Raw genomic sequence first — 20010 nt, 5'->3', positions numbered from 1 at the left:
GAATCTCAGGCTTCTTTTGACATTTCTACCCAGCCATCCCTATCTACGCATCCTGCGAGCCGCTGTAAGGCTGGAGGCGGCTCTGGGCGTCGGTCCACGAGAGCGAGCCGTTGCAGAGCTCGCTGACGACCTGGATGACCTCGTCGATCGAGCCGATGAGCTGCAGGGTCGTGTCGCGCTCGCGGAGAGTCATCGTGTTGTTCTTGACGGCTTCGCACACAAGATCGGTGAGTTCGACAAATTCAAGACTGGAGAGAAGGAAGAGCAGCCGACGACGCACAGGCAAAGTCGAGCGTGACACCGAAGGGCGTGCCGAGCTCGTCGTTGCGCGCGTACCGCTTGCCAATCGAGGCGTTCGAGTCGTCAACGCGCGACGCGATACCGAGGCTGCGGAGCTTCTGCGAGACCTGGGCGACAAGCGGCTTGAACTCGGAGTTGGAGGAGAGGGGGACGATGAGGCACTTGATGGGTGCGACGGCGGGAGGGAGGGAGAGGACGCCGCGGTTGACGTCGTCGGCGCGAGCCCAGAAGGAGTGCTCGAGGAGGGAGTAGAGGATGCGGCCGATACCGAAAGAGGGCTCGATGACGTTCGGGACGAACTCACGGACTGTGCGGAGAAGGCAGTCAGTTCTGGCTCAGCTCCTTTCCGACGAAGAGCACGGACGCACCCATCTCCTTGATCTGAGTCGGGGTGATCGTGAGGACGTTCGCAGGGACCTGGAACTCCTGGCCGTTGACCTTGACAGTCGCCTGCTGCTGCTCCTTCAACTGCTGCATAGCCTTCACGAGCTCCTCCTCGCTGAGCGCGTTGATCGCCTCCTCAATCGCCTTCGCATCCTTCTTGAACAGCGGGCCGAACGCCTTCTTGTCAATCGCGGGAACGTTGCGCTCGACGATCCGAGGCTCCTTGAGCGCCTGTCGGACAACAAGCTTGTTCTGCGTCTTGACCGAGTGGACAGTCAAGTCGTATGCGGAGCGGTCTGCGCAACCGACACATTCGATCCAGCCGTACGAGGTCTCGATCTCGGCGTCCCAGCAGTCGGCGGCGTAGTGAGCCATCTCGTTCGCCATGTGTTGGCGGAAGCGGAGGCGGGCGGGGTTGATGCCGATCTTGGTAAGGAAGAGGTAGATGCGCGCGATGAAGTAGCCGAGGGTCGAGTTGTCAACCATGCCCTGCGCGACGAGACATCAGCAGCAAGCCTTATCAAAGTCTGGTGCGAGACTGACGGTCTTGACAGCCTCGCCGATGGTCATCTCCGAGATGTCGGTCCGACCCTCTGCCTGAACGTCCTTCGGCAGCAAGCGGAGCTTGATGTCCTTGACCGACTCGAAGCGCTCGTGCGCCTTGTCGAGCGGGTCGACAAAGTGCTCGATCTCAGCCATGGTGAACTCGCTGTGCAAACCGAGCCGCAAGGAGCAACCTCGTCAGCTACGAACGAACTCGACGAAGCAAAGATGGCAGTCCACGCACCGGACACGCAGAAGACCCGACCGAGGCGAGATCTCGTTACGGAACGAGCGACCGATCTGTGCCGAGGCGAAGGGGACACGGCCGTTGTTGAAGTCGAGGAGGCGGTTGAAGTTGACAAAGTGACCCTGAGCGGTTTCGGGGCGGAGGTAGCTGGGGGCGCAGAACCGTCAGCGCATATCCGGTAGACTGAGAGTTGTCTACAACGCACCCCTTGAGCTGGCCGGTAGGGCCGATGTTGGAGTCGAACATGAGGTTGAACTCGACAGGCTGCGTGACCTCGTTGCCCGTCTCGGGCGCGACGATCTTGTGTTCGCGGATGAGCTGACCAAGTTCAGCGCCGGTGTAGTTGTCGATCTTGGCGAGGATCTGCTCGTACTCCTCGACGACCTTGTCATCGAGCTTGACCGCCACCGACTTGACCTTCTTCTTCTTCTTCTTGGCCGTCGCGTCCTCCTCCTCCTGCAGCTCCTTGACGCCGCGCGCTTCCTTGTCGCCCTTCAAGCGCGCCTCGAGGACACCCTCGATGAGGTGGTCCGCGCGGTAGACCTCGTTCGTCTTGGAATCCTTGACCATCCAGTCGGTGAACTTGTCGACGTGACCCGAGGTCTTGAGGACGTCCGAGAGCGTCATGATGGTCGTGTCGAGCTCGAGCATCTCTTCCTCGATGATGAAGTGCTTGCGCCATGTGTCGATGATGTTGGCCTGGAGCGACGAGCCGGGAGGACCCTGCAAGGAGGACGAGCGAGAGGTCAGCTCTGTCGCGGCCGGAGAAGCGGTGGGAACAGCACGCACGTAGTCGTAGAGACCCTTGACACCTGCACACGCACCGCACGACCCACGCAGAGCCCGACAAGATCAGCGAACTTGATCTCGCTCGCTTCATCTGCCAGGAGCTCAACCCGGACGACGACAGCACGGATTCGGTGCGACTCACCGCCATAGATCTCGAAAGCGGGCGCATAGAAGAACCTGCGAATGAGCAAGCTCTCGAGCTGGCTGCGCTCGAACGGGTGGGCGTCCTTGACGGGCGTCGTCGAAGTCGGCTGGCTCATCTTTGAGCGGGCGAGGAGCGCGGCGGACGAGGTGAGCGGGCGTGTGAGGAACGGTGTAGCTGCGAGTGTCGTGCGAGTGCCTTGGACGAGGCCGCGGAGCATGCACAAGGCCAGCGAGTGAAGAGCAAGAGCGAGAAGTGGAAGTGAAAGCGGGCTGTCAAGTTGGCTTGCGAAAGTTCCTTGCGACGTGCAGGCGCTGTATGAGACTCGTGCAGCTAGTACAAACCCACCGCCAGCCGCAGGAGGCGCGAGGGAAGCAGCGGAAGCGACGGATCCCGACGATGCCCTCGTCTCGTGCATGTGAACGATACAGAAATGCAAGTTGCAGCTCGACTGCGGTATCCCCAACACTCCTCCGATTCCACTCTGACTGCCTCGTGCCGCGCGCTCAGACCCTGAACGGAGCAAGAGTCAGTTCGAGGAAGCAAAGGAGACTGAGCGAGAGAACGGTTGACGAACATCCGCCGCTTCCTGGGACGAGTACCGGGGACGGGGATTGGCGTCTGATCCGTAGCCGGGTCAGACAAGATGAACGAAGTGACAGCAGCCGAGAGTGGACGCACCGCATCCGTGACCCTCCTGATCAACGACCGCACGACGTCGGCATCTCCCGTCATGAGCGTCCTGAAGACGGCCTCCCTCCCTGCTCCGAAACCCTTGAAGACGAGCTCGATCTCGGTCGGCGCCGGTCCCATCGTCTTTGGCTTCCTTCCTCCAGCGAGAACGGGCGGGTTGATCATCTCGCGGATGCGCTTGACCATCTGGAGGGTGACCTCGACTCCCGCGTCGTACGTCGACCTCTGCGCGCCCTTGAACCCTGCCGACCCTCCGCTGACCCAACCCACCGCGACTTCGTGCTCGTCCTGCTCCGGACCCCTCGACCTGGCGAGCGCGGGGTGTGTGGACCGGCGGACGGCCGACAAGGTGAGGATGGTGTTGTTGCGGCTCGAGAAGACGTGCAGCTTGTAGGGATCGTACGAGCGGACCTTTCGAGGGCCGCTCGAGATGACCGGGCGAGCGTAGGCGTCGGCGCCAGGGAGTCCACCCACCAAGTCCTGCCCGGGGAGCTTCGCAGGCGCCTTGAACATGTCTGGCAGGACTGCAGAGCCCGGAAGCGGCGCCTGATACGTCGCCGCCGACTCGCGCACCTCGGGTCGCTCCTCCTCAACGGTGGTGGTCGTCTGGGTCTCGGGGGCGGTTGCGAGCGCGCGGGAGGGTTGTCGCCGTGCTGCCTGTGCGAGTGCGCCGCGGAACAGCGTCCTCGACGTCGAGGCAAGCGCCGACATCGTCCACTGAGCGAGTTGGTCAAGGCGAGAGAAGTGAGCAGGCGAGGGTTGGACTCTACGACCCGCTCAGCACCACCAGCTGGCTCAGAAGCGACGTAAGAGTGTTCTTTAGGCTCCCCAGTACCCGCCTGACCTTTCAAACGCCGCTCCAGCTGCTGTCGTCGTCCCGCTCTCCTCCCTCAACCTCTCGAAGCGATGCCGACCGTTCGCGCTCCCTCTCCGCCTCCAACAGCCTGGCCAGCGTACTATCCGCCTTCTCTTCGCTACCTGTCCGATCCGCGCCCGCACCCAGACCCGTCCAAGCTGCCACCGTCGAGGAGGTACCGTCCGCAGGGGAGTGGGGACAAGGTCCGCACGATGCAGGACGAGTTGGATCAGCTCGATGTCGACGAGGACGAGTTGTACAATCAGGTGCGTAGGCGCCGACCGTTCAGCGCATTTGACGGACAGCTGACTTCTCCTTCTCTTCGCTCGCGACTTGCAGAAAATGGACACTCGACAGTATGGCTACTCCTGGTTGATCCCTCTCGGCCGCCAAAACACCCACGAAGAAGATATCGAAGTGCGCTTCCCCCCCTTCCATGCCCTCGTCGCATCGCGCTAACCTTCCTCCTGGACATTCCAGTCGCAATACGGTTCATCCCCTCACGCCTCGCGCCTCGCCGACCCCCTCAACCTCGACGGAGACTTTGACTTTGACTTTCCCGACCTCCGTCATGGGGCCGACGGCGCAGGCGAAGGAGCGGGGAGAGGACGGTTCGGGGCTCAGAGGGGTTTGCTGCAAGAAGAGGAGGATGCGGATGTCGAGGTCCGGGATTTGGATGACGAGATTGAGGATGCGGATGCGGCGAGCCAGAGTGGGAGCGGAGAGTCGGAAGAGGAGGACGGGGAGGAAGGGGAGGTATCGGGCGCGGTGAGCAACATGATGAGTGGGGAGGGGGACGCGAGTGTGCGGGTGGAGGAATGGTGGGACGGGCAGCGAGAGAGGCAGTATCGGGAGCTGCCAGGTGACGGAGGATCTTACATGTAACTCGCTTCTCGTCGCACGCCACCGCACTCGACGAGAACTCGCTCGCTGTCTCAGTGCCCGCTCCTCTTGCACAAACTGGCATTGGGCGTATGGAGCGGAGACGCATTGCAAAGATACGGACGGCAAAGGTTGACCAGCAAAAGAGAAACGAGGACCCATAGAACGACGATCGAGGCAGGAAGGCGGCAGCGATATGGACAACAAGCACGGAGAGGAGAGGCGATAGATCGGTGCGAGACGGAAAACGGAACAAGGAAAACACAGAAAGGAGGAGAAGGGAAAGAGTGAGTCGCTCAGTTCCTCGCCTTGAGGGCGGGAGGCGGATCCTTCTTCGGCCCGACCTCCTTCTTGGCCGCCTCCGCCTCCTTTGCAAGCTTGAGCTTTGCGCGCAACTCAGCAGCCTTGTTGGTGCGCGGCGTGAGCGTCGGAGCGGAAGTAGAGGGGATGGGCGGGCGGGTAGTCGACTGGCTGAGGGTGCTGGCGGGACGAGTTGGAGCCGGGCGGGGCTTGGGCGTGACAGGTGCAGTAGACGTGGCGAGCGACGAGGCAGGCCGACCATTCGCGCCCTCCGCCGCCTCCTGCTGCGCAAACCTCCCAACAACGCCCGCAACCGACGCGCGCCCGCTCCTCCCCGTCCCATTGCGCAGCGCCACGCTCTTCGTCATCCTCGGCGTGATGCTCGGTTCCCTCAGAGCCTTCAAGTCGGAAGAGACAATACTCGCCCTCCCGCTGCTCGCGCTCATACTGCTGCTCGGGCGGTTCTCCTTCGTCGAAGCGGGCGGAGCACGGCGAGGCGTCGTAGGCGGGAGGGCGATACCTTGGCGGAGCATTGCCGCGCGCGACATGCGCACTTCGACAGCCGGAGCGGGAGGTGCGGAAGGGGCGGTCGTCGCGACGCTGTGACGGCGTTGCTGGCGGTCGAGAGCGGCACGCTCCGCTGTCGAGATGGACTGGCGGACGCGAGGCTTGGCGGCGGTAGTGCTGGAGGTAGGAGGACCCTGGCCGGTGCGCAGAGCGGCGGTCTTGGTGAGTCGGGGCGTGATGGCCGGCGCGGCGAGGCTCTTTGGCGTCGAAACGGCGGTACGTGAGGGCGCTTGTGAGGATGGGTTCGACGTTCCAGACTCGGAAGGGGTGATGGTCGAGCGTCGAGGGGTGGACGGAGGAAGGGAGACGCCGAGGCGCAAAGCGGCGGCCTTCGTAAGGCGCGGCTGAGATGCGGCGGTGGCCGTGAAGGACGGAGCGGGACGAGCGCGGAAAGGGGTAGCAGAGGACGTCGAGGAAGTGAGGGAAGCTCCAGACATGGCGGAAGTGGCGCGGCGAAGAGGCGGGGCGATGGGCAGAGCGGGAGGAGCGACTGTCTCGACCCGCTCGACGTCTTCATCCTGCACGTCCTGCGGCTCTTCCAGCACCTCTACCGGCTCCTCGTCATCCTCGGCGGGGTCGATTTCCTCCGGCGTTGGCGACCGATTCGTGAACACCCTTCGTTCGGGCGTTTGTGTTCCCTCCGCCGTCTTGGCCTCTGAGCGGACTGTGAGGGGCGACGCTGTGCTCGCGCGACTGTTGCGACTGAGCTTGCGCAGCCGCTCGCGCTCCTCGCGCTCCTCGACTTCAGCCAGGGCCTTCTCGATAGCCGGCGAGAGGGTCGTCGTCTTCGGGGGAGGCTGCACTTTGCCGGTGAAAGCCGCGTTCGACAGTGCGAATGGCTTGGATGTGGTGGGAGACTCGGCGGTCGGGGAGGCGACGTTAGCCGGCGAAGCTGGTGTCGGCGAAGATGGGAGAGAGGGGAAGAGCTCGTTGGTGGCCATAGTCGCGGCGGAAAGGGTTGGGGCGGCGAACATGCGGAGGTTGGGGCATTCTTGCGCGAGGCTGTACGACCCAGATCAGCTTCTGTCGGCGATAGACAACCATTCAAGAATTCGGGCTTACCTCGTCGACTGCATCCTCTTCAGCCCAGCGACCGCATCCTGCCTCTCCAGCACCCAGACAGTGTGCTCCTGCTCAGCCGCACTCGCGCTTGCTGCACCCTCTTCGCCAACGCCCAAGCCCAGGTCGACTCCTGCCTCCTCGAGCTCCTCGCCGGTCACACTCGCCTCCTTCAGCAGTCTGAACCCAGCCTTGGTGACAATTTCGCGTGCGTATGGCGTTGCGAGCCTGTCTTCCGGCGCGAAGAGCACGGCCAACGTGCGCTCAGAGGCGGACGAGGACATGGCGCGGACTGTTGGTCGAACAACGGCGATGAGGATGGAGGAACGTGAGGTTGGCGTGCCGCGGGGTGTGAGCGCGTGCAGACGTGTCCAACGGTTGTAGCAGCTGGCTGGAGCGGCTCAGCAGCCCACAGCCGAGGGTGAGCGCGTGCGGACGAGGGCAAGGGGCGGACGGCGCATGCGTGAAGAGGAGGTGCTCGCAACTCGCTTCGTGGGGCTGACTGACGGCTTAGACCAGCTCTATGACGTCCTCCCGTGCGGTTCCAGGCTCGCCAGAGCTGGAGAAGCGGCCGGCGGCGGGCAAGACCCGCGTGCTCCTCGTCGCAGGGTCAAGTCGCGCTTCCAGGACTCGTATGAACGGAAAAGCCCTGCAGAAGACGCATACATAACGGATAGAAAGGCTACCAGCACTCAGACCCGCCCCTCCTCCTCGCCGCGCCTCCTCTTCCTCTCCTCCCTTCGCTTCCGCCGCTCCTCATGCTCCCGCTCGAGCTCCTCCGCCGCCTGCTCGTCTCCCATGCTCATCGCTTGCTCCTCCTCCTCCCGCTTGCGACGCTCCCTCTCCTTGCGACGGCGCCTCTTCTCCCTTTTGCGCCGCTCCAGCTCTTCCTCCTCGCGCTCGATGTCCTCGGAGAACGGCGCCGGCAACTGACGATGCGCGAACCACTCTTTGAGGTCGCTGATGCGGCCTGGAAGAGCCTGGACCGCCGGTGTGACGGTAGCGACCACCGACTGTTTCAACTGCTGAAGAGACGCGAGAATCGTCGGTGTCGAAAGTTGCGAGTCGGCCGACTTCGGCGCGTCGTCCTTCTCGGACGCAGACTTGGACTTGTGCACGTCGGTGTCGACCTTGAGCTTGACGAGCTGGCTGTTCGTGAGCGAGTTCAAGTCCGTATTGTTCTTCAGCTCCATCGCCTCGGCTCGCTCGCGCTCCCTCAGCTCGGCGTCGAGGTCAATCTCCCGCTGGAAGGTATCGCGGCGCTTCCTTCGACGCTCAGGAGGCGGCACCTCGGACGCCGTGCCGGGAACGATATCGGTCTCGGCAGGACCCTCGCAGACAACGCGAACGGGCCAGAATTTGCGCGCCTTGCACGCCCATTCGGATGTGAGGCTGTTGCCGGGTGAGGTTGGGAGCGGAGTCCAGGTGGAGAAGCCGTTCGTGTCACTGTTGGGAAAGACCTTGCAAGGCGAGGTGCTCGTCGGGAGCGAGGTCGTGAACAGGCTGACATATGGCGACCAGGACTCTGCAAGCGAGAGTCGTCAGCGCCGGGACAGCAAGATAGATCTCATGAAACCCACGAGCCGCTGTTCCCTTAAAGCGGACCATGTAGTCGCCCAAGGCCTTCAAGTCCTCCTGCTCGAGGAACGCCTCGAGGTTCACCTTGAGCTGTCGCCTACTCGTCAGCCAAGTTCTCCACTTCGGAAAGCTCCGAACGCACCTCCTCCTTCTGCAAGCCGTGCGTGAACCGAGCCTTGATGGCCTTTCTCGAGACGTCGAGCGGTTCGAGGTAGCCAGCCTTCCTCAGACCCTCCACGTACGCCTCCTCCTCGAAGGGGTTCTTCTCGCCTTCATCTGCTCCGTCCAGACTGAGCGGGACCATGCGAGTCATGCTTCGCTTCGGTACGCGACGAGCGGGAGGTGCGAGGCGAGAGGAGGACGTCGCTCGGCGCACACGTACGCGAGTGCGGATTTCGAGGACCTGAACTTGGCAAGCGACCTTCAAGTCGACAGCAGGAGAGTCGCCCTCGGCGACAGCAGCTGAGGGAGCGCGAGGAGGGTCAGCTTCTCCTCCTGGGCCAGGGTCGAGAGAGCACGTACCCTCGAACGGATCCCCTTCAGCTTGAGGTACTCCAGTCAATCCTCCAGCGTCGAATACTCCTCGCTCCCGGTCGTACGGAAGCGCTGGCGGTCCATCGTCGTAGGCTGGGCGAGTAAGCGAGTCTGCAAGTCCCGCAAGGTGAGGTCAGCCCGTAGCGACGCCGTGAGTGGGACCGACGCACTGGATCGTCCTCGGTACATGAAGCGCAGCAGAAGATAGAAGGACGGAGGCCAAGGAGAGGGTCGCGCTCGAAAGGAGTGCCGGACTTTCCGCGGACTGTCATCTCCGCAACAAGCTGGCAGAACGACGGTGTTGCACGTAAGAGAGCGTAAGGACAGTGTCTGAAGAGGGAGAAAGGGCTGCGCTAGCGCAAGGCGTGAATGGGTACTGCGACAAAGGGTATCGAACGAAAGCGGGAACGAGAGAGGGCGACTAGGCGTGCGCCTGTTGCGCCTTGGCCGCAGACGACTCCTTGAGAGCTGTAGAAAAGGACGTCAGCCTCTGAATTGAGCGAGCAATGGAGAGGGCGTACCGAGCAGCTGCTTCGAGCGGAACGCCTCGTAGTGGACGAGCGCCGTCGTCTCGATCAAGTCTTGCAAGTGAGTGCTGTAGGCGAATGTAGTCAGTAAGCAGCCGCGGACTGAGCGAAGGAGCGGCGCGCACCGGGTCAGGAAGTTGCGGAGGTAGTTGAAGTCGCAGTGCTGCTCGTTCTCAACGTTGATGACGCCCCAGCGGTTCTTCCGGCCGCGCACAGGCTTGCCATCCACGATTACGTTTCGCTCGGAGCCAACAACGGCGAAAGGCATCATGCTCTGCAGGCGGCCGACGAGATGAGCGGGGATCACGGGAGCAGGCAAGAGAACCGTTACTCACCCGAATAGCCGAGTTGAGGCCGCGCTCCTCGTCGTCGTGGTCTTCGGTGTCGAAGGGGTAGACGCGGATGTTGTTGTGCGCAAGCTCGGCGCGGATCTGGAGACGCATGGCGACGTGAGCAAGGCATGAGGCTGAGACTGAAGGCGCCATCGGCAGACTCACCCTCTCCTTGAACAACTCGCGCTCCTCGAGCGTCAAGCTGTCGCTCTTGGCGATGACCGGCACGACATTGACGACCTCGGACAGCTTCTTCATCACGACGATGTCGATCGCCTTGAGGGTGTGGCCGGTCGGAGCGATGAAGTAGAGGCAGGCGTGGATGCGGGTGTCGGCGATGTGCTTGTCGCGCATCGCGGTGAGCTCCTTGCGGAGGTAGGCCGAGTGCTGGTCCTTGATGTACTTGACGATAGGGTCCCAGCTGGTTGACGGCGTCGGGTCAGCTCTCTACTCATCAGAGGCTTCACTGAGGCTCCTCACCAGTTCTCGTTGTTGACGAGGTCGCCGTAGCCAGGCGTGTCGACGATGTTCAGGCGCAAGCGGACATTGTTCTCCTGGACGACTGAGGAGACCCGCGATTCGCGTCAGTCCCAATATCATCGTGTCGAACCCGCGTGCATGTACTTCAACGGCCAAGGCGTGAAGCGCAGGCAGTCTGAGTGGTCCTAAAACGAGAGAAGCGAAACGCAGACGCACCGTGCGAGACTGCCTGAATCTCCGTCGTCTGCCTGATCGGCTCATCCGGCTCGAAGCGACCCTTCGTGTCGATGAGGTGGGAGGCAAAGATCGTGTTGATGAGGGTCGACTTGCCGAGTCCCGTTTGGCCTGGGTGAGGAGGAGAGGGAGGAGGAGTTCAGCATCCACGCAGCGCAGAGTCGACTCGCTGCGTCCGCTCAGTTACTCCTCCGCACCGCTTCGCTCCTGGCCCCTAGGGAACAAGGCTCGATGCGCGCCGTGCAACCGAAAGCGTTCATCCAGCACCACCCGCTCGCAGTGTCCTCAACTCGCTCGCAACCTGTCCAGCCCTGTGTGAGCCCGCCAGCGCATGCCGAAGCTGTCCACTCACCGACTACAATCACGTTGAACTGCGCAGTACGAGACGAGGGTCAGCGAGAGCGACCACCCCGCGACAAGCGAGCGGGGGAAGAGGGGCAGAACAAGCCCTCGAGCCCGCTCCGTTCGCCGTTGAGACATCCAGAGACGCACAGAAAAGCCACGCTTGAGGAGCTTGGACTCGATCTGCTGCGGGAGCGAGTCGAATCCGACGCTGCGTCGACGAGGAGGACGGGGTCAGTCTGGCGGCACCTCGCGCGCTCGTTGGACGCGCACGCACTAGCTGTTGAGGCGAGTGAGCTCGACGGGGTTCTCCACAGCAGCAGCAGCCATCGTGAGCGCGGTGAGAGCAAGCAGGCGACACGGTCGGAGCGAGAGCAGCTTGCGGGGGTCGAGCGAGGCGACGACGGCGAAGATATCGAGTTTGCTCGGATTGTACAGTGTGCGAACGTCGTCTACAAGGGTGGTGCAAGTGCGCAACGAGCGGCGCAGGAAGAAACGAGCGGACAGCGGTGAAACGGCGAAGTCTAGAGGGTCCTTTTGGTGAGCGTCCTGGACGACGTCAGTCCTGAACAACGTCCTCCTTCCTCAGCTTGGGCTTGTCCTCCTTCTTCTCGTCCTTCTTCTCCTTCTCTGCCGCGGACGCCGGCTCGGCGGGCTTGGACGCCGCGGGGATGTCGGTGAGGCCGTCCTTGGCCGCGTCCTTAATTGTCTGCGCCGACTCCTGCAGCTCGGCGGCAGCCTCCTCCTCAATCAGGATACCGAGACCTTCGCCCTGTGGTGCGCACGAGACGGGTCAGCGAAGAAAAAGCCGAGGAGGCCGGGACGCGGAACTCACGCCGGCAAGCGACAGGATGTCGTCCTGCGGGCGCACACGTGAGATCGTCAGCCGTGCATATGCGTGCAAAGAGATTTCAAACATACGAGAGGGATCCAGCCGTCACCGTCGGGGTCGAGCTTTTTGAGGAGGACCTCGATCTCCTCCTCGGGAGGGCGGTGAGCAATGACCTCGAGGGCCGACTTGAGGTCCTTGGCGGCAATCTTGCCCTCGTGGTCGGTCGAGAACATGTTGAGACGGTTGCCGACCGACGAGTCGTACTCCTCGAGCTGCTTGTCGATCTTGGTGAGGAGCGACTTGAGGCGCTTGTTGAGCGGGTTTGGCTGGCCGCCCTCCTCCTGCTCGGCCTTCTCGTTCTCGGTGATGAGGCGGCGCAGCTCGGTGCGCTCCTTGACGACGGCAGACTTGGCCGACAGGATCTCGAGGGCGGAGCCGAGCTCCTGGACCTGCTCGCTGGTCATGCGGACGTCCTCCGGCGCCTTTTCGGGTGCGACTTCCTCCTTGAGCTCCTCCTTGAGCTCCTCCTTGGCCGCCTCCTTGACCTGCGGGTGCGTCAGAGTCAGCAAGCAGTCTACGATCGACCTGTGAAGCAGACGCACCTCGCTCTCGGGCAACAACGTCTCGGCCTTAGCCGACTCCTTCTCGCGCGTCTCCTTCTCCTCGACCTCGCGCTTCTCCTGCTCCTTCTTTTCAAGCTCCTCGCGCTTAGCCTCTTCCTCAGCCTCCTTCTTCTCGCGCTTGGCCTCCTCCTCGGCCTCCTTCTTGAGACGACGGGCCTCAGCCTCCTTGGCTTCCTGCTCCTCCTCGTCCTCGATGAGCTCTTCCTGCTGCTGCAAGACCTCGAGACGCTGCTTGTACGAAGCAGAGTCGGACGAGACCTCGAGCTCGGCTTCGTTGACCTGTCGGTCGAGCCAGAGTCAGCCTACTGTCGCGAGAAGCGGAAGTGACGAGACGCACGAGGTTGTCGGGCAGACTGGCGAGCGTGTCCTTGAGGCTGCGCATGATCTCGTCGCCGCCCTCGGCCTCGGCAGCGCCGTAAGCACGGTTGAACGCGAACGCCTTGGACAGGATGAGGAGCGTGCCGCTCAAGCCGTGGTGCAGGTGGAGGTCGAGCCACTGCGACAGTTCCGAGCGAAGGTGCTCTTCGCTGACGCCGAGGGTACGGATACCGCGAGACTGGCAGGCCGACTGGAGTTCCGAGAAGCTGAGCGCATCGAGACCCTCGCCGGCGATGACCTTGTCGTCCTCCTTGATCTTGCTCAGGCGGTTGCGGATCGTGAAGCGGAGGAAGATGTCGGTGCCGAAGGCGTTGATGTTCATGTAGCGGCACATCGAGACGAGTTGCGGGCGGGTCAAGTTCTCGAGGGTCAAGTCGTCTTCGAACAGGCGGGCGACGCGGACGACCTCCTCAGTCGAGGGCGACTCGCCGGTGCTGCGGACCTGTACCCCGGCGCAGTAAGAGTATCAGCTTGCCGCGTCAGGAGGAGAAGCTGTGCCGATCTACTGCTCCTCACGCACCTTGCGGAAGAACTCCTTGAACTCCTCCGACTGCTTGATCTTGTCGGGACTCTTGATACCGCTCTCGCGGATCGTCTCTTGCAGGAACTTGGCCATCTCGAGGCGGACCTTGAGGAGCTTGCGCTTCTTCTCGTCCTGCGAAGCCAGTCGTTGGGTCAGCAGCGGTCAGACAGCCGTGAAAACGGTGACGCACCTCCTTGAATTTGTCGGTGAAAGTCGAGGGGAGCATGTTCGGGAAGAGCTTGAGTGCAACCGGGAGGAGGAACTCCATGAACGGGACGATGACGAAGACGGAGAACGGGATCAGACGGAGGAGGTCGGTGGTCGTGCGCTTGAGCTGAAGGAGACAACGACACGAGTCAGCGCACAATAGTACCGCTTCGGGGGAAGGCTGAGACGCACCTGACGGTGCTCACGGCGAGTGAGCTTCTTGCCCGCGACCAACCGCCTCACCAGCCTGGCCGAGATCCGGATCTCCTTGCCGAGCAGCTTAGTTCCATGCCAGTAGTGCAACGCCTCCTTCTTCACCATCGCCCAGGCGCGCTGCATCCGAGTACCCTTCTCCTTGCTCTCCTTGTCCTTCTTCGCAACCGCGCCCTTCTTCTCGTCCTGGACCGCAACCTCCTTCGATGCATCTGCAGATGATGCAGTTGCGGGCTCGGCGGACTGGCTGCTGGGTGAAGACGGGTTGGGAGCGAGGAACGGTCGCGAAGTGGTGAGGAGGCGGAGCTGGTGGTGGTGTCCGGCGAACGCGGTCGCCTGCTTCAGGAGCGCATTGCGGTACAGCTGCGGTGCAACTCGCGCCCTCACGAAGGGCGTCAGGGCCGCCGCGGCGTGTGCGGACGCTGGTCCTCGGCACAGGGTCGTGGAGCGGTGGACGAGCGCAGCGCGCGCGCTGGCTGGGTAGGGCGACGCCATGCAACGATGACAGGCTCAGACTAGGCGCAGCACTGGTTCTGCCGTCGTCTCGAGCTGTGGTGTGGGCGGGTGAGAGCCAACATCGACGTTCGGCGGGAAGGGATAAATCGAAAGTTCATTGTCACGCTCAGCGAGCGCAGAGGCAGCCTCTCTGGACAGTCTAAGGCATGAGCGTACCCACCAGCCAAACCCGAACGCGGACGAGCGAGGTCGAGAGGGCAAAGAGATCGAGTTGCGAGTTGCGAGGAAAAGTATGCTGCAGAAGGGCGTAAAAGCGCAGGCAAAGCGACATGAGGGTAACAGGAACATGCGAAGGGGATCTGGATGAGGGTAGTGGACACGAAATGCGAAAGGCGACACGAAGCGATGCGAGGGAGAGGCGAAAGTCGCGTTAGGCGGCGGCTGAGCCGTCCTTCTGCTTCTTCCACTCGACGAAAGAATCGATGGTTGAGGGCCCTGCGTAGCGAAGATTCAGTCACCGTAACTATAGAGGAAGAAGCGTGTCAGACACACAGGCATCGTCCTCGCTCCAGCCGGTCAAGTCAGGCTGGACTGACTCGCAGAACTCGAGCAACTGCGTCCAGACGTCGAGCGAGACGGCCTTGAACTTTTCGCCTTGGGCCTGTGGAAGTCAAGCGCGCGCAATTAGCATCTTTGCGGCAGGGCTTGCGACTTCCCGACTGCATGACCGGCGAAACTCACGGTCGCGTACTCGACGAACGACTCGGCGAGCGGGTACTTGGGCGCAAGCACAGTGCCCCACATGGCGACCGCCATCTCGCCAGGGATCGTCTTGGCGCCTTCGTTCTTGAGGAAAGGGAAGACGAAGGCGTAGAAGCGGCGGAACTCGTACTCGTCGGCGCTGTCCATGATCTCGTCGTGAGCTTTGGCGAGCCAGTCGCTAAGCGCGGGAGACGAGGCGATGCTGCGAGAGTGCAGGTAAAGGTTGAGCACTGGTACTGAGGCTCGAGGTAAGGAAAGATGGGCGACGTACTTGAAAGGCTCGAAGGTGCGCTTGAAGTCGGCGCGCGAGAACGAACCAAAGGTACCGGGAGCTGCGCCGACCCTATACGCGAGGATGAACGGGTGGGCCTGGCGAAGGTGAGGACCGCTTGTCAGCGCATGCCCAGCTTCTGGTCCGCTCCGGCAGACTCACGCCTTCCATCGACAGCTCCATGTCCTCGAAGAGCTTCTCGATGCCCTCGCCACCCATCTTGTCCGGCTCGCCCTCTTCCGCAAACTGGCTGAACCAGGCCGGGAAAGCCTCTTCGAACGGGAGCAGCTTGGCCTTGCTCGCCTTGATGACCTTGCTCGACTGCTTCTTCGCGACAGCTTTCTCCTTCTCCTTGCCTTTGTCGGTCGTCGACGTAGACGCCGCAGGCGCTTTGGACTTGGTCTTTTTGACGGGAGCTGCGGCTGGAGCGAAAGACCGTTAAGGTCAAGGTCAGCTCTGTTCGCCGCCCTTCGCGCTAAACACCATGAAAAGCCTGTTACGCACCCGGCTTCTTTTTCTTCGGCTTCTCAACGACAACGTCCGAGTCCTCAGCCTCGACGTCGCTCGAAATGGTGATGGTCTCCTCCTTCTTCTGCTTCGTCTTGCCCTTATCCTTCTTCGAACTCGTACTCGCACTTGTGCTACTCTTGCTCTTCGTCTTCTTGACCGGAGCGGGAGGAGGTGAAGAGTCGTCCTCGTCGACGACCGGTGCGCGGGTCGAGCGCTTCTTTGGTGCCGATTCGGACTTGGGAGAGCCAGCAGCCTTGCGCTTGGTAGCCTGAGTGCGCGTTCCGAGTCAATACACGCGCGTCTGGCCGTGTAGAGAGCCTACGACGCCATCGAAGGCGAGAGCGGACTGACCATGGTGTCGGTGTCGGAGGGAGGGGTGGAGCGGCGCGTGCAAGCAGTGAGCAGGTTAAGCAAGTCTCGAAAGCCCTTTGCCAGCTTGTTCAGCGGTCAGCGCGCGACAGCGAGTGATTGGCAGGACTACGAGGACGAGATGTCAACTTGCGGACCCTACACGGCGACTCCTCCTCGCTTGTCGCTTCGAGCTGTTTACTTGACTGGCTTGAGTTGCTGTACTGACTGCCACACACGCCGTGAACGCGCGCGGTGCGTCCCACGCGAGTGCTTTCCGATGTTGTCGACGCTCACCCCTCCCTCACTTCGGGACAGCCTTCACCGTCGACCACAGACAAGAGGGACTACTTGAGCACGGGCATGGCACCCAAGGCGATGAGGGCAAAGGCTGGGCAGACCGACGTCGAGCTCAAGGCGGCCGAACACCTCGACACAGCGAGCGACTTCACCTCTCCCTCCCTCTCCGTCCTCGAATCGTCCCTCCGCTGCCCGATCTGCTCTGAGTTCTTCACGGCACCCGTCATCTTGACTAACTGTTCGCACTCGTTCGACTCGCGATGCCTGAGGGACTACTTGGCCGTCCACAAGCGATGTCCGTCCTGTCTGGCGGAGACGGACGAGTCCCGGATACGGAAGAACCTGGCTTTGCAGGAGGTGTTGAACGCGTGGCAGAGTGCTAGGTGGGTATCGCGTGCACGAGACGCGCGAGCACACGAGCTGACGCATTTGAATGTACAGGGACGAGATCCTCCGACTCGAAGATGCCGCCTCATCCGCTTCGACCCGCATCGCCGGCCCATCACGCCAGTCTCCTCTCTCTCCCACTCCACTATCAGCTCGCCGCACCCGCACATCCGCCAACTCTACCGCTCCCGCATCGAAAGGCAAGCGCAAAGCCGCCTCTTCGCCCTCCGTCAAGCCCGAACCCGGCTCAGACGACGACATTATCGGAATCGACGACAGCTCCGATATCGAGATCGTAGAGGACGAGTCAAGCAGTGCGATGAGGCCGCCAAAGAAGCGGGTGAAAGGGGCGAATGGACTGGCGAAGGCGGCTGCGGACCCGACAGATCGTGCGCTTCTTTCCCCGCCTGCTCACGACCGCAGCTGACGTTCTCGTTTCAGCAAACCTGATCGTCAGCTGCCCGATCTGCGCCGGCTCGTTCAGGAACTCGCTCGTCGCGCTGCACGTCGAGAAGTGCAACGGCGTCGCACCGGCGTCAACGGGTGCCGCTGCGTGGGGAAAGCTGATGGATGGTGGAGGCAGCGGGCCAAGTCAAGCGGCAGGGAACGAGTGCATCCCGTTCGAAGCCTTCCCTAGTCAGCCGAGTTGACCTGATCCTCCTCATCCAGGTCACCGTCTCGTGCAAACAAGCTCGATACGACTAAATACCTGCCATTGACGAGCTATAGCTACAAGAGCGTCACCGAGCTTACCGAGATGCTCAAGGTGCGCCTTCCTCCTTTCCCTCGTGCTCCTTGTTGCCCAGCTCACCTTCCCGTTCGCGCAGGAATACGCCCTCCCAACAACCGTTCCGCCGACCTGCCTTACGACCGACTCGAAGCTCTCCGTCTTCCAGCGCCGGCACCGCCAATTCCTCATCCTCTGGAACGCAAACGCCGACCTCGACCCGTCCGATCCGAAGCACCAGACGCCGAAGCAGCTGAGGGAGGAATTGAATCGGTGGGAGAAGGTGCAGGATGCGAGTGGAGGCGCGAATGGAGCGGGAGGGGCGGGACAGGCGGAGGGGAAGGGAGGACCGGTGTCGAAGGAGCATGCGGTGCGTCACCTTCTTGACGGCTCTGAACCAAGCAGCTGAACTGACGAGTATGATTCTACCCTCTCTAGACGAAGTACGCGCCACAGTTCCGCGATTTGATCGCTCAAGCGCGAGCGTCTGCGCAGGCAGCGAAGGAGAAGCAGCGGGCGGCAGCGGAGCCTGCACCCGACGAAGCGGGCTCACCGTCAGTCGACAACTCTGCCGCGCCATCCGACGTCGACATCGCTCTTCGACTTTCCGCCTCTCCACCACCGCCGTCGACCAGGAAACGGTCCGTTCGCCTCGTTTCGCCTCAACGCTCGCCCTCTCCTGTGCCGGTACCTCGAGACTCGCCCGCATCTTCTCCCTCGCCCATGCTCTCGCCTCGACCGGCTCGCGCTGAGTCGGACCCTCCGCTCGACCAGGTGGACGCGAAGGGGGTCAAGGAGCAGGGAAGAAGGCGGAGGGACACCAGCCCCTACAACCCGGAGGGACCGCGGCCGAGCCAGCGCAACAGGGAGGAGGAGCGGATGTTTGCCGAGATGTACGGAGGCAAGGAAGACGAGGAGGAGACGGACGGTCCTGAGGAGCGGGAAGTTGGCGGCGCGATGGAGGCTTGGGACTGAGCTAGCGGGGTCGCTGCTCGCCTTGTAACTTCATAGCAATGCAGTTTAGCCTTACGATGCATTGTGCGCGGAGTTGGCGAGTCCGGTGCAAGCGGACTCCGGTGGAGACGACGAGGTTGTCGCTGTACGCTGCTCTCGCGCTCTGCTGAACGAAGCTACGATGTCGTCGGACAACATTGAGCACCTCAAGGGCCTCGTCTCGCAGCTCCAGGCCAAGATTGAGCGCCTCGAGAAGCAGGCCCAGCAGACGGCGTCGGACGCAAAGCACAAGGTCGGCGAGGCCGTCGACCAGGCCAAGGATGCCGTCAAGGGAACCATCGCAGACGCCACTGGCGCCGCGCAGAAGACCCTCACGCCCGCTCAGCACCTTCGCCTCGTCTTGATGGGTCCCCCCGGTGCCGGTGAGCTCTCCCGTTCCTCGCTTGCATCGCGCCTGGAAGGGCTTCCTGGGATGGCCAGGGCGGCGCAGGGAGTTTGTGATGCTGTTCAGTGATGGGATCTCTCGCTTGGTGCGGTGGAGATTGGCTGGTCGAAGGCCGACTCGGGGACGAGGAGATGGTCGCTTGCTCGCTGCTTTCCTGGGTCAGGCGGGGCTGCTGAGGTTGAGAAGAGCTGTTGGTTGTGGTAGACGTGCAAGGCGGCAGGGACCAGCGCTCTTGTAGCCTGCTCGAGCAATTTCCCGCCGGTGTACTGACTTCCCTCCTCCTGTTCCGCAGGCAAGGGCACCCAGGCCCCCAAGATCAAGGAGACCTACAACGTCTGCCACCTCGCGACCGGCGACATGCTCCGCGAGGAGGTCAAGAAGGGCTCGGAGCTCGGCAAGGAGGCCAAGAAGATCATGGACAACGGAGGCCTCGTCTCTGACGAGATTGTCATCGGCATGATTGGCTCGCAGCTCGAGAACAACCCCGAGTGCCAGCTCGGGTGAGTCACGCGACCTGTGGACCCGATGGTCCTGTTTTTCGAGCGATCAAACTGACTTCTGTTTCTCCCGCCCAGCTTCATCCTTGACGGCTTCCCCCGCAACGTCACCCAGGCTGAGAAGCTCGACGAGATGCTCGCAAAGCGCAAGCAGCCGCTCGAACACGCCGTCCAGCTCCTCGTCAACGACAACCTCCTCGTCTCGCGCATCACGGGCCGCTTGATCCACCCCGCGTCGGGCAGGAGCTACCACAAGGAGTTCGCGCCCCCGAAGAAGCCCATGACCGACGACGTTACCGGCGAGCCCCTCATCCAGCGATCAGACGACACCGCCGAGACTCTCTGGAAACGTCTCGAGACCTACCACAAGCAGACCGACCCCGTCGCTGACTACTACAAGAAGAAGGGCGTTCGTCGTACTCTCTCTGATTCTTGCGCGTTCGCAAGCTTACGTCGTTGTCTCGCCAGATCTGGACCGGTGTCGACGCCGCGCAGTCGCCCAAGACCGTCTGGGCCAGCCTCTCCAAGATTTTCGAGGAGAGCAAGAAGCAGTAAAATGGCGTACAGCAGTGCGAGTAGTGCAAGAGGAAACGGCAGGGCAGTGTCAAAAGGGTGCGCCGTTGGGCGAGCCTCTCTAGAACCGCGCAATAAGACGTTTGACGATTTCCGAGCCGTCCGTCCGCCTTTGGGAGAGCTTGCGCAATATGCGAGAGTCGCTCGCTGGTTTGCTTAGAAGACTCAACGACGAGCCATCTCACGTTTGAAGAGAAGCCGGGCGAAATGCGTTC

General features: G+C 62.3%; 10 protein-coding genes across 10 annotated transcripts; 3 read left to right on the top strand and 7 right to left on the bottom strand.

Annotated features, from left to right (window-relative positions):
- Nucleotides 1-43: 43 nt before the first annotated feature.
- Nucleotides 44-2625, bottom strand: RHTO_03126 (glycyl-tRNA synthetase; the record flags this gene model as incomplete). The annotated part of the gene is made up of 8 exons (XM_016416798.1): nt 44-210; nt 281-607; nt 669-1173; nt 1228-1393; nt 1472-1621; nt 1680-2197; nt 2264-2286; nt 2406-2625. 8 exons carry the CDS (start codon nt 2623-2625, stop codon nt 44-46), a joined length of 2076 nt encoding a protein of 691 aa, XP_016276517.1.
- Nucleotides 2626-2911: 286 nt separating this feature from the next.
- RHTO_03125 (37S ribosomal protein) lies at nt 2912-3809 on the bottom strand (the record flags this gene model as incomplete). The annotated part of the gene is made up of 3 exons (XM_016416797.1): nt 2912-2918; nt 2983-3026; nt 3087-3809. The coding sequence occupies 3 exons, from the start codon at nt 3807-3809 to the stop codon at nt 2912-2914; spliced, it is 774 nt and encodes a 257-aa protein (XP_016276516.1).
- Nucleotides 3810-4004: 195 nt separating this feature from the next.
- On the top strand, nt 4005-4839 carry RHTO_03124 (uncharacterized protein; the record flags this gene model as incomplete). Its single annotated transcript, XM_016416796.1, has 3 exons — nt 4005-4220; nt 4294-4371; nt 4435-4839. 3 exons carry the CDS (start codon nt 4005-4007, stop codon nt 4837-4839), a joined length of 699 nt encoding a protein of 232 aa, XP_016276515.1.
- A 293-nt stretch (nt 4840-5132) lies between these two features.
- Nucleotides 5133-7046, bottom strand: RHTO_03123 (uncharacterized protein; the record flags this gene model as incomplete). Its single annotated transcript, XM_016416795.1, has 2 exons — nt 5133-6705; nt 6766-7046. 2 exons carry the CDS (start codon nt 7044-7046, stop codon nt 5133-5135), a joined length of 1854 nt encoding a protein of 617 aa, XP_016276514.1.
- Nucleotides 7047-7454: 408 nt separating this feature from the next.
- On the bottom strand, nt 7455-9063 carry RHTO_03122 (uncharacterized protein; the record flags this gene model as incomplete). The annotated part of the gene is made up of 5 exons (XM_016416794.1): nt 7455-8287; nt 8343-8430; nt 8483-8802; nt 8863-8985; nt 9045-9063. The coding sequence occupies 5 exons, from the start codon at nt 9061-9063 to the stop codon at nt 7455-7457; spliced, it is 1383 nt and encodes a 460-aa protein (XP_016276513.1).
- A 232-nt stretch (nt 9064-9295) lies between these two features.
- On the bottom strand, nt 9296-11119 carry RHTO_03121 (cell division control protein Cdc10; the record flags this gene model as incomplete). The annotated part of the gene is made up of 10 exons (XM_016416793.1): nt 9296-9342; nt 9396-9469; nt 9527-9675; nt 9737-9832; nt 9899-10154; nt 10214-10295; nt 10430-10558; nt 10800-10818; nt 10940-11000; nt 11067-11119. The coding sequence occupies 10 exons, from the start codon at nt 11117-11119 to the stop codon at nt 9296-9298; spliced, it is 966 nt and encodes a 321-aa protein (XP_016276512.1).
- Nucleotides 11120-11348: 229 nt separating this feature from the next.
- Nucleotides 11349-14060, bottom strand: RHTO_03120 (MRS7 family protein; the record flags this gene model as incomplete). The annotated part of the gene is made up of 8 exons (XM_016416792.1): nt 11349-11561; nt 11625-11648; nt 11711-12166; nt 12224-12523; nt 12582-13064; nt 13143-13277; nt 13336-13479; nt 13545-14060. The coding sequence occupies 8 exons, from the start codon at nt 14058-14060 to the stop codon at nt 11349-11351; spliced, it is 2271 nt and encodes a 756-aa protein (XP_016276511.1).
- Nucleotides 14061-14451: 391 nt separating this feature from the next.
- Nucleotides 14452-15918, bottom strand: RHTO_03119 (calcium-binding EF-hand domain-containing protein; the record flags this gene model as incomplete). The annotated part of the gene is made up of 7 exons (XM_016416791.1): nt 14452-14516; nt 14574-14682; nt 14763-14985; nt 15055-15152; nt 15217-15476; nt 15559-15832; nt 15916-15918. The coding sequence occupies 7 exons, from the start codon at nt 15916-15918 to the stop codon at nt 14452-14454; spliced, it is 1032 nt and encodes a 343-aa protein (XP_016276510.1).
- A 357-nt stretch (nt 15919-16275) lies between these two features.
- RHTO_03118 (E3 ubiquitin-protein ligase RAD18) lies at nt 16276-18301 on the top strand (the record flags this gene model as incomplete). The annotated part of the gene is made up of 6 exons (XM_016416790.1): nt 16276-16595; nt 16654-16988; nt 17041-17209; nt 17269-17365; nt 17427-17696; nt 17765-18301. The coding sequence occupies 6 exons, from the start codon at nt 16276-16278 to the stop codon at nt 18299-18301; spliced, it is 1728 nt and encodes a 575-aa protein (XP_016276509.1).
- A 160-nt stretch (nt 18302-18461) lies between these two features.
- Nucleotides 18462-19777, top strand: RHTO_03117 (adenylate kinase; the record flags this gene model as incomplete). The annotated part of the gene is made up of 4 exons (XM_016416789.1): nt 18462-18702; nt 19018-19225; nt 19301-19631; nt 19691-19777. 4 exons carry the CDS (start codon nt 18462-18464, stop codon nt 19775-19777), a joined length of 867 nt encoding a protein of 288 aa, XP_016276508.1.
- Between the last annotated feature and the right edge of the window lie 233 nt (nt 19778-20010).

This window comes from Rhodotorula toruloides (genome assembly GCF_000320785.1).
Source record: "Rhodotorula toruloides NP11 unplaced genomic scaffold Scaffold2, whole genome shotgun sequence".
Taxonomy (NCBI): domain Eukaryota; kingdom Fungi; phylum Basidiomycota; class Microbotryomycetes; order Sporidiobolales; family Sporidiobolaceae; genus Rhodotorula; species Rhodotorula toruloides.
Note: the sequence above shows the minus strand (reverse complement) of the source record. Positions and strands in the feature narration are given on the sequence as shown.